Raw genomic sequence first — 11,152 nt, forward strand, 5'->3', positions numbered from 1 at the left:
GTGAATACTTCTTAGGATTGAAATCCGTCTAATCATGCTCCTGATAGTAAAGTTTTTTTTAAGGTATGAAATTTGATTAGGTTATGATACCTTCTATCTAAACTCTATTAAACTCATTTTTTCCTTGCAGAAAATGATTGTCTATTTGTTAACTTTTGTGTTTCTGTTACTGTGTGCATTTTTTCCAATTCAAAAGAGTCGAGGCTTGTAATTTCTTGTAGTAGGATAGATTAAGAATGAAGTTAGATTAAGGCCAAGCTCTCAGGGTTTACGGAATTGGCATCACTGGTATTTTCTTTGCCTGTGCTTGTTTGTGTGTGTGTGTGTGCGCGTGTGTGTGTATATATATATGCATCCTTTCTGTTATATACATTCAGCATATACAAGTGGTAATGCATGGGAGTTAATTGCTGGTGGATCTGTGGCTTTTTAAGTTTTGAGCTTTGACTTGTTAATTTTCTTGCCTTCATTTATTATCTGAATATGTGTTTCATTCATTGACATGTTTTTAATTGTGTAGTTATTTGACGAGCTTGGAGTTTGCACCTAGGGAGCAACTTTCATCTACCAGAGGAGGCAACCATAAATACATTGGATGCGTTGTGGGAACTGACTTTGTACTCCTGATTTGATATGGGTTTTGATATTGAATGCATAGTTGACATCCATACCTATCCTGGGGAGTATTTCTGTCCTGTTTGTCGCACTCTTGTCTTCCCTAATGAAGCCCTCCAATCACAGTGCACTCATCTCTACTGCAAACCTTGTCTGGCCCATGTTGCCAATGGAAGCCGGGCCTGTCCCTATGATGGATACTTGGTGACTGAAGCAGACTCTAAAGTGGGCTCCCTGTACATTGTACTTTTAGATAATTGCTGATGGTTTTGCTACTCGTGGTATTTCAAATGTGTTGCATTTTACTTTTTCTTGCAGCCCCTTATCGAGTCAGACAAGACGCTTGCTGAAAGCATAGGCAAAGTTAAAGTGCGTTGTCTCTATCACAGAAGTGGATGCACATGGGAAGGTCCCTTGTCTGAATGCACTTCCCATTGTTCTGGCTGTTCCTTTGGGAATTCTCCAGTTATATGCAATAGATGTGGAGTCCAGATTGTGCATCGACAAGTGCATGAACATGCTCAGAGTTGTCCTGTGAGTGCTTTTCATGCATGTGTAGTACTCATCTTTTCCTATAAGGAATGATTTCTTAGTATATCTTCTATCCAGGGTGTATATCCTGCACAACAGGCAGCTAATGGTGCCCAAGATAATCCTAGCTCTGGAGCAGCTGCCACTGCTGCTGGTGATGACTCGAATCAAACTACAACTCATTCAGGAACTCCAGCTTCTCAAACACCAAATCCTCAAAGCACTACTGCTTCCCTGCTTAATGGACAAGATCGTAATCAGCAGACAAGTGCCAGCTCTCAGGCTCCTGCTACAGCTTCAGCTGGTGTGCCTACTTCAGATCAGTGGTATCAGCAACAATATCAACAGTATTTTCAGCAATATGCTGGATATGATCCTTATCAACAGCAAACTTATCAACAATACTATCCCTATCAGCAACAACCCGTCCAACAATATCAGCAACAACCCGTCCAACAATATCAGCAACAACCTCCAATTTACATGCAGCCACCAGCACAACCCCAGACCCCAATCCCAGGACAGCCTCAATCCCAGCCCCAGCCGCAACCATTGAATCCTCAACCTCACCCTCAAATGCAAGCTCTACCTAAAGGGCCAACTCAACCACAGGTTCAAGCTGTGGCTCAGCAACATCAAAACCAGGTTCAAGTCAACCCACAGCAGCAGCTTCCACCAACTGGGCAGTCTCATACCCAAATTCCATCACAAATATTTCCAGCTTCTCATGCTCAGCCACCTACTCAGCCTCCGCCATATCCTCAGCCCTATCCGATGCAATCTCATTCACAACACCATGTGCAGGTGCCACAGTATCAGCAGCATCCTGCCCAGGTTCACCCTCCCCAGTCTTCTCAAGCCCAACCGCAACCTCATTCACAACTTCAACCGCAGATAAGTGTTCAACATCATCAACAATCTCATGGCCAATTGCGCCCCCCTCAGGCTGGCCAAGCTGCTCATGGACAGACTCAGACCCTCCATTCAACAGTCAATGCTGTTTCAGGGTACAATTCCTATCCACAACCCCAGCCCATGCAGCAAATGCCTATAGGGTTTACACAGCAAACTCCAATACGTCCACATCCTACTAGTGGGCCTATTCCTCCAGTTCAAACTCATAGTCAGGTTCCTCAACAACCTCCTTTGCGCACCAATCAGCAATGGGGCTTGGTACCTTCTCAAGGTCAAACTCCTGCACAGTCTCAACTTTATCCTGCTCCGCAAGCAGGGCATTTAATTCAGCAACATCCTGTTCAGCCTAATCAACAACCAATGTCTCAGCAATACAGTCAACAGCAGGCATTTCCTGGTCCATTGCAGAGTCAGTCACACCAACAGGGTCATCTTACTCACCAGCAGCCTTTGCAGTCTCAGTTTCGCCCGCAAGGTCTTCCTAATGTGGTGCCTCAGAGTACACACACTTATATCCAACCACAGCAAAATGTTTCCTTACCACCTCCCCCACAGCTTCAACAATCTCAAACATATATAGGAAGACCTGGGATGCAAAATCATGTCCAGGGAATTTCTCAGGCCCATGGTGGGTATAATACTGCACCCCAGGTCAGATCTGTCCAGCCCGCTTTAAGCCAACCACAACTGAATCCAAGTTATGGGAACAACATGAGCAATGAGCTTGAGTCTATGGATCAGAAGAAACGTTCAGCCCTAGAAAGCCATGGTGATCAGTTACCTGACAAAACCGGAAGGCCAGAAGTGGGAGTTCCTTTCCAGGATAATGCTCAAAATGATCTAATTTCCTCTGCAGCCAAATCAACTGATGCAATGGCCCCAAGATTTGAAGCTGACTTAAACGATGAACAACAGAAGCTTAAGAAAACTGCTGATGAGTATAGACAGAGGGCCAGCAGTGATATACATGCTCATAAGGGTGATTCGGACGAGCTTATGGACAAAAGAACTGTTAAGGAAGAGGGGAATGAGAATTCTTTGGAGCCTAGATCTGCTAACAAATCAGCTGATGTAACAGTTAAAGCAGAGAAAGATGCCTATGATGATGCTCCAAAAGAACTGGACAAGTGTTTGGCAAACCATGCATCATCTGATGCTGCTGATGGTTCAATTAAGAATCTGAACCCTGGAAGAAATTCACATGACGTTGCCATTGACAGAGGGGGTTTTCAGCGGTATGGGCATGAGATGCCACCACCAAACTCTGGACCATCTTCTCAACAAAGGCCTTTTGGTCCTATGATAATACCACCAATGCCACCTCCAGGCTGTGCTCCTCATGCCCAAGTTCCCAGATATTCCACTGCAATGATGCCTTCCGGGGATGTGCCCCAGTCTTGTCAGCCATTGAATTCTCGTGATCATCATCCACAATTCCTGAAGCAGCCTAGTAATGCCTCCGTTGGTGCTATACCTGGTCCAGGATCTACAACACTCTTTGGTAGAGGGCCTGGTCATTTTCCTCCAGCAGGTGATTACCGAGAGGGGATAACGGGAATGGGAAGAGCACCATTAAGTGGTCCTGAAATTCCCAGTGGAACACAACACTCGGTTAATCCAGCAGAATCTGAAATGTTTCAAAATCAAAGTAATCGTTTTGATGGAAATCAACCAAACCTGTTTCCGCCAGGGTCTTTTGAAAAGGTTCCATTTGGCCAATCTAGAAGTATGGAATCAGCTAGGAATAAAAGGTTGAAGGCGCCTGTGGGAGAGCATTTAAGTCCTTTACCAGTGCCTCATGATCAAGGTGAGTTGGAATTTGATATTCAACAATTTCCATAATCATTTATATTTATCGGAAGAAAAATAATCAGTTTCCTAAATGATTACATTAAATAATGAACTTGTTGATGCAGCATCACGGCCACTTGACAAGCCACCTCGCGGATTAGTATATGATTCTGGATCAAAATTGGAGGTCAGTGCTGGGGTTCCACCTAACAGATTATTGCCACCATATCATCCTCCTGGTTCGATGCATTTCAAGGACAGTGGAGAAAGAGAAGCACCACTTGGTCCTCATGATGATGATAGAAAAAGGGCAGGACCTGGGTTTGGTGTGCATCATATGGGTTATTTGTCTGCCCGAAATCCTGATGGGGAGGTCTTTAACATTCCACCGCGCAGATTTCGAAGTCACTCAGGTTTTGAAGATATTGGTGGCAGAGAGCCCCGCCAATTTATTGAAGGGCCTAAACCTTTAAATTTTCCTTCCAATGTAGCTGGTGGTTTATTCTCTGATGGTAGGTTCCAACCTTTGCCTGGCCACTCACATGGGCTCGAGGTTGATGGTCATGGGGACTTGAGAGGTACCGAGCATACTACCTTTATTCGTCCTTACAACCATGTCCATAGTGGTGATATGTTTGGAAAAGACGCTCCGAATCATTTGCATCATCTTGAGCCTTTGGATCCTCAGAAATTACCAAGTCATTTACGTTTTGCTGAACCTGCTGGCTTTGGTACCTTTGCTGGCCGTGCTTATAGGGGGGAGTTGTCAGGGCCTGGTGATTTTCCTGGTTTTGGTGAACCAGTTGGACGCTACACACCTGGTATACCACGGTTTGGGGAGCCTGGATTTAGGAGCAGGTATCCTGTCCCAGGATTTCCAAACGATGGACTTTATGCGGTAAGTGTTACATTATGAATCCTGTTATTTTCTTGTTCTTTTCCTTCCAGTAGTGTATTATTTCTTGAAAATTGAGCTTTATAGCCTTGCAATCTTGTGATGGTCATTATGTGCATGAAATGAGTAGTGTTTTATTAATTTTTTTAACTACAACTTCTCAGGGTGATATGGATTCCTTTGATAGACCAAGAAAGAGGAAGCCCGTGAGCATGGGCTGGTGCCGCATTTGCAAGGTTGATTGTGAAACTGTTGAGGGCCTAGATATGCATTCACAGACAAGAGAGCACCAGGATATGGCTATGGATATGGTCAGGACTATCAAGGAGCAAAACCGAAAAAAACAGAAGTGAGTGTTCTGTATATTTTGTAACCGGCAAATTCCACCGCGTAGATTGTTATTCCATCTGCTACCATTTTGTAGGACTTTTAGTGATCGTGCTGCAGTTGAAGAGAAAGGCAAGCCTAGAAAGGCAGTGTTCGAGGGCCGTGGTAGAAAAGCATGAGCCTGGGATGGTAAACAGGAAGTAGAAGGCAGTGGTTGATGGTTGTTACTAAGCTCTCAATCGGGCGTTTGCATTGCAATGTAGGTGCTAATTACAGTGTCTTTCTTCCTTTTCTGGGGGGTTTTTATCCTAGCTTTGTCATTTCAGGTTGCTGCCCTGTTGTTGGAGATGGTTTTGGATTGGAAGTTTCTGTGGCAGTTAAGTTGTTTTGCCTATGGTTTTGAAATTTTACTTTCCCCATATCAGGACGATTTATGTCAACTTAGTCCTAGTGGATTTGTAGCTATGTTAATGCACTTTCTTACTTGTGCAATCTAGTTTAGGGAAATATTTCCTGCGAATTAAACGTTGCTATGCATTAGGTTCAGCTGTTCAGTACATATGAGAGTTTTTATAAAATGTATGCTCTAGAATTACCTTTATCTTCTAATGCTCCTTCATGCTCCGGGAAAGAAATAATAACTAGTTGTGGTACTTCTTTGGATATGGGATAGTGAAGACTGATCCGTAAATCATAACCTTGAAATCATACCATAGAAGAACACTTCTCCACAAAGAATGGTATAGAAGTAGTCCTGCTATATGCTTCCTAGCCAAAACATTACAATCTATTAGATGATGGATTTTTGGAAAAATAAGAAGGAAAAAAAAGTTTGTGGAGGTCAGTTTTGGCCCTGATAGTGCAGTTTGCTGGGCATAGATTGGAAATCCAGTTTACTTTTTTGGTGAGCTGAATATCCACTACGCCTAAGAGGGGTTCTTATGCCACCTTGGGTTGCAGTGACTACATAAAGCAGCGATGCACACACTTATCCAAACAAACAAAAGCAGATACACAAAGACAGAAGATGTGATCCATGGATGTATTGTGCACTTAGCAACCGGAGATAAAAATATACCTCCACTGATCAAAGCAGCAAGATAAAAGTAGGAACTCCCTTGTTTACAATTTACCATCTTAGTTTTTAGAACATGTACTTCTAGTGGCTAGAGTCTAAATTATTGAACACTGGAATGAAACGGGTTTAAATGGAATGAAATCATATGACGGTCCTAATAGCCGATCCCAGCTAGCTTATAATTGAGGCGTACCAGTTGGTAAGGCATTCTTTCATTGCTTGAAGATGTTTTCCTGGTCTTAACATTGAAGTTCAGTAAGCACTGTCTTGTGTGCATGTTGTATGGAGTCTGTTCCATATATGACAGGTCTATGTCTAAGCTGTTAAATTACTGTGCTGTAGCATCCATTAGATTGGTAGATTGGTACAACTGTATTATATCGTGTAAAGTTACAGCTGGTGGCCGTCGGTTAACAGACTGTCGACATCGGATTGCTCTTTTTCTTGATTGAGAGGAGGAGGCTTGTATGGACGATTTTTATGCAGTTTCTTCCTCTTTTCTGATGTTATGGTTGTAGACTTTGATGTTCTTCTGAGTTAATATTTTCTTAGAAATTGAGTTATCTAGTTTACCTATTTAGATAAAAGATTACGGTAAGTTAAGAATTGGACTCCACCATAGTTATCTTTGTTTTAAGTTTATACTTCAATTTTGAGCTTTGACCAAGGGGTAGTTGTAGTTCAAGACTCAAGAGTGGGTAAATGTTGTCCTGGATCATTTTTGTTTAGGTGATTAGGATAATGTGGTGTCTAAGTTTTGTCACCAACTCACAATGTTCTAATGATGATTTAGTGGCCAACCAGAAAAACTATGAAAAGACACGTTTATGCTCTAGACTAAAATCCACCAAGTTTAGATGACATGAAAATGAAATTTTGTTATGAGGGAATCAGTTTTAAGTAGATAGTTAAAGCTTGTTCTTGAATACATGCTTATTCCCGTAAAATGTGAGTTGTGGTAGGGAGAAGCTTTTCTTATTGGTCGTGACACATAGCACCTATTTATTTATTTATTTTACAGAGTTTTTTTTTTGTGTTATCTCTTTTAGCACTTCCGAGCAGTTTTTTATTTTGTTATGTTCTTTCATGTCTCGGGGACACATCCTGGTTTTCATGTTTCTTAATCCATCCATCTTGTAATTCCTGCCTTGGTCTTTTAAGCTGGTCTGCCTATTGCGCAAGCTTAATCGTCAATCTAGGTTGCTTATTTCGCTCTCTCCTTTCCTGAGACTGTTGATGTGACATGTAGTTTAGTCCTAAAGAAATAATAACAATGTGACTATGTTTGCCCACGAAATGTTACCCTTTGGTGATTCGAACAGAAGTTAGTAGCAATAGTATGAAATTTAGTAATAGCCTGGTTGGCCAAGCTGCAAAAGTCAGCTTATTTTGAAAAGTGCTTTTTCTCAAAAGTGCTTTTTTCAAAAGTACTTTTGGTGAGAAGTACTTTGTGTTTGGAAAACTTATTTGAAAAGCACTTATGAGCAGCAATTAGTGTTTGGCCATGTTTTTAAAACTGCTTCTAAGTGTATTTTTCTCAAAAGTGCTTTTCAAATAAGTGCTTTTGGAGAGAAGCTATTTTTTTCTGCTTCTACTCAAAAGCACTTTTTTCCCCTCTAAAAGCTTGGCCAAACACTTCAACTTTGGAAAAAAAAAAGTGCTTTTGGCTTGGAGAAGCTTGGCCAAACAGGCTATAAAGTGGGACTCTATTTGGAGCCTCCCTTGTTTATGTTCCTCTTTTCATAACCTCTTTTCTACTAGGTTCTCTGTTTATTTCTTCTTTGCAAGTTAAAGCACTGCTCTACTGTTTCACTGGTTAATCCGTTGTCGCAAATGTGGGAAATAGTTTCTTATTATTTCAAAACTTTATCTTTCTCTCTGGGGCTACATTTTGAAGTTAATTTTCTTCTGATTGAAATTTCTACAATAGATCTTTTCCATTCAACTTGTCTTTTTTGGGCGAGGCAGAAGAGATAAAAGGTTGACTCTTCAGCAGAACAGTTTACCTGCAACTTTTTCGGTGGTAAGGATATGCTTGATGTATAAAACTTGTTTATCAGCATATATAGTGTTTTGTTGGTTGAATTGGTAATCTGCTGGATCATATTCTTTTCTTTAGCCTCCTTTAACATTCTTAGACATCTGTTTATTAAATTCTCTTGTAGTTGAGTAATTATTTGGAAGTATTTTTAGCTGTGCTCTATTTTGGAGTTTAGGTATTAGCTGCTACACTCAAGGGTGCCTTAGTGTTTTTGTCTCATGCAGTGTGCATGTGGGAGCTTCTATGTGGAAGCTGACATTTCTCAGTGTCCACCCTCTCTGAGGTTTGTAGATTCTTTTTAAAATAAAAAAAAATAAAAATTATGATTCGGTGATTATCCTATTATGACTAGTGTAGGCATCATTGTTTGAATGTTGGTCGTTGCTTAATAAGTGTTTAGATTCTTTTTGGTACAAACATAATCCCATTAGTTGTGAATTCAACAAGTGCCCCTTTGCGTGCAGCATTTGTGTTTTCAATAGGAACATGATATTTTAAGAGAAATCTTGATTGGTTGTGTCTCATCAACGTTATAACATAGATTGATTGTGTATAGCTGGAAATTCACCGGCAAACTTGGCTGTAAACAGGCATATTTATGGCATAATTTGAAGCAACTAAAATTGATGCTTGCTTCACAAAAAATCCACTCGGTGCGGCAGTCTAAATGTCACAAGGCATTTTTGAGCTTTTGCTATGTAGTATGTTGCTTTTCAGAGGCTGCTGGTGCTAGGGCTTATAGCTACTGGTATGATGTGTTTATTCTAATCTGTGATACTGTAAGAGTAGCAAGCATGTCAATTAGCCATTAGCTGCTCTTTCTTTGAGTGTAACTTCCCCACTGTCCAACCAGTTTCCACTGCGGTATCTAGTTTTTACCCTTGTTCACTATTGTGGCGGAGCATTTTAGATGATAGAGTAGAGCTACTTAATCTCATGCCGAAGGATTAAACATTGTAGTGGTTAGTTTGACTTAATAATAATAATATTTAAAGAAAAGGGAATACTCGGAACACAGCTTATGGTATGAAGTTAGGATTTTGGTTGGTTCCTTCATGAAAATTTGGCGGTCCCAGGATATGTTATCTAAGCTGTAGAGATGTTTTTGCCATGATATGGAGTTGAAATAATACTTGCCTTTTCTTATAGGTTTCTGGTTCATTGCAGGTATGATTATAGGAAATATATGAGATCCATCTATCCTTGGTCACGTGATGTAGTTGACTATAAATTAAAGAGATGTTCAAAATTTAGGTTCCCTTTCGTTGATCCATTTTAAATTTGACTCAAAATTGATTACCTGATATCAGTGTCCTTTTGACCACAGGAAGATTCAAACTCCATGGATTGCCAATGATACATTATTACTATAATAACTAGCTTCCGATGAAAATAAATTACAAATTGCGTAGATGTATATTTTATGATAGTTGCACATCATCTAGGTTGTATGGATGCCAAGTACTATTTAGTAGTAGATGTATGTATCCAAATCCATTGCGTCCATGTTGATGCTATAAGAGTTCAGAATTCACTGGTGTTATTAAGGCATCGTTTGGTTCCTCATATGGCTGTTTGACTCTAGATTGTTCAGATTTCAGCACACTTAAGTGCATGTTTTTCTTTTATAATCATTTTTCTGAACTGGTCCGGTTCATAACTGATGTACAGTGTTTTGAAATTACTAAGCATTGATCACTATAAATATTCCGTTCATAAATGTTATACAAAGTTTTGAAATTATTAAGACATCGATCACTTCAAAAGTTCATGTTAATGTGATCTTATATGATTCCATTACTAATGGCTAGTTCAATCCAACCTCCATGGCACAGCTGTCAGTGCTACTCACAACCACTGACCGTATACACGTGAGGCATTACAACACTCCTACAATTGCATAACTACCATTGCGACCTTTACTATCTCAATGTTGAGCTATTAGCTTTTTGACCGTGCCTCAGCAAATAAATAGTTTATGTTTATGATTTTCTTTAATATTTTGGAGATTATGCAAGTATCATTTTGTTGAATAATATTTTATTAATTTGGGAGTTGAAATAAATTTAAAGAGTCAGATGTTGAGACAAGTAGAGTTAAACTTTTTGTGTTCGTAAGTATAGGTAATATAATACTACTCAGATACATATTTCATGTTCCGACTTTTACAATTTAAAAAAAAGGGGTTTTAGAATTTCTTGAACATAGTTGTACGGATATTGATATGATATATGGGTTCTTACGATCTGTAGTGGTTGTTGCATTCAAGTTTTAGCTTTTGAGGAAAGTGGATCTAGGACGCGCTAGGTACAAAATGATCTTTCTCATACAATATAGGGAGTATTGGATGATAAACCGGCGACATGTCTCCTCTCAAAGAGTGGCTTTAATCATTGGAAATAATGGCTAGAAGGACCAAGTTCGAGATGATTGAATGCTTTGTATCTGCTGCACTACATGAAGATGTGACAGATCGTTCAAAGTTGATGATCAAGAGCTTAAAATCCCGCTTAACTGGGGTGCATTTGACTTGGTGTGGTGTGTATGTTTGCTTCGTTTGGATGCTTGTCTCATGGACCTTGGTCATTAGTAGTTGCAGTTTGATCGTGAATCGTCATAGTGTTAGCTGAGTTGTGTGCTGATGGTGAAACTTTTGGTCTTCACTTTAAGAGCATGTTTGGAAGGATAACTCGTAATACATTTATTCATTTGTCATAATGTAATTATTATGTAAGTCTATGTGTTATGTTTGGTTGCACAATATAAGTCTATATTTTGTTTGGTTGCATATGTGTAATTACATATTTAGATTCTTTTTATCTTAAAATAAATTTAACAATACAAATATAAATATCTTTTCTTTAAATGGGTAAGTAAATTGATTTTGTTTGGTCAAACTGAGTAGTCATCTCTCTCTCTCTATATATAAAACAAACTACGTATAATTACAATGTAGTAT

At 39.8% G+C, this 11,152-nt stretch overlaps 1 protein-coding gene across 13 annotated transcripts; it reads left to right on the top strand.

Annotated features, from left to right (window-relative positions):
- Window positions 1-524: 524 nt before the first annotated feature.
- Window positions 525-10,930, top strand: LOC109206327 (protein piccolo-like). 13 transcript variants are annotated; one of them, XR_002064831.1, is made up of 9 exons: window positions 525-840; window positions 934-1,149; window positions 1,225-3,868; window positions 3,978-4,750; window positions 4,912-5,096; window positions 5,172-5,450; window positions 8,083-8,175; window positions 8,369-8,941; window positions 9,361-10,930. XR_002064831.1 is itself a non-coding variant. In XM_019369148.1 (6 exons), exons 1-6 carry the CDS (start codon window positions 634-636, stop codon window positions 5,251-5,253), a joined length of 4,107 nt encoding a protein of 1,368 aa, XP_019224693.1. In that variant the 5' UTR covers window positions 525-633; the 3' UTR covers window positions 5,254-5,675. The 13 variants fall into 13 exon arrangements, 1 of the variants encoding a protein (XP_019224693.1); XR_002064832.1 differs by having other exon boundaries at window positions 8,418-8,941; XR_002064835.1 differs by having other exon boundaries at window positions 8,418-8,476.
- The last annotated feature ends 222 nt before the right edge of the window (window positions 10,931-11,152 follow it).

Source organism: Nicotiana attenuata, unplaced genomic scaffold (assembly GCF_001879085.1).
Source record: "Nicotiana attenuata strain UT unplaced genomic scaffold, NIATTr2, whole genome shotgun sequence".
NCBI lineage: Eukaryota > Viridiplantae > Streptophyta > Magnoliopsida > Solanales > Solanaceae > Nicotiana > Nicotiana attenuata.

Coding starts and splice junctions, on each gene's coding strand:
- LOC109206327 (XM_019369148.1), top strand. CDS start 634: ATGGGTTTTGATATTGAATGCATAGTTGACATCCATACCTATCCTGGG. Junction 841..933: donor TGACTGAAGCAGACTCTAAA/GTGGGCTCCCTG, acceptor TTTTTCTTGCAG/CCCCTTATCGAGTCAGACAA. Junction 4,751..4,911: donor CAAACGATGGACTTTATGCG/GTAAGTGTTACA, acceptor ACAACTTCTCAG/GGTGATATGGATTCCTTTGA.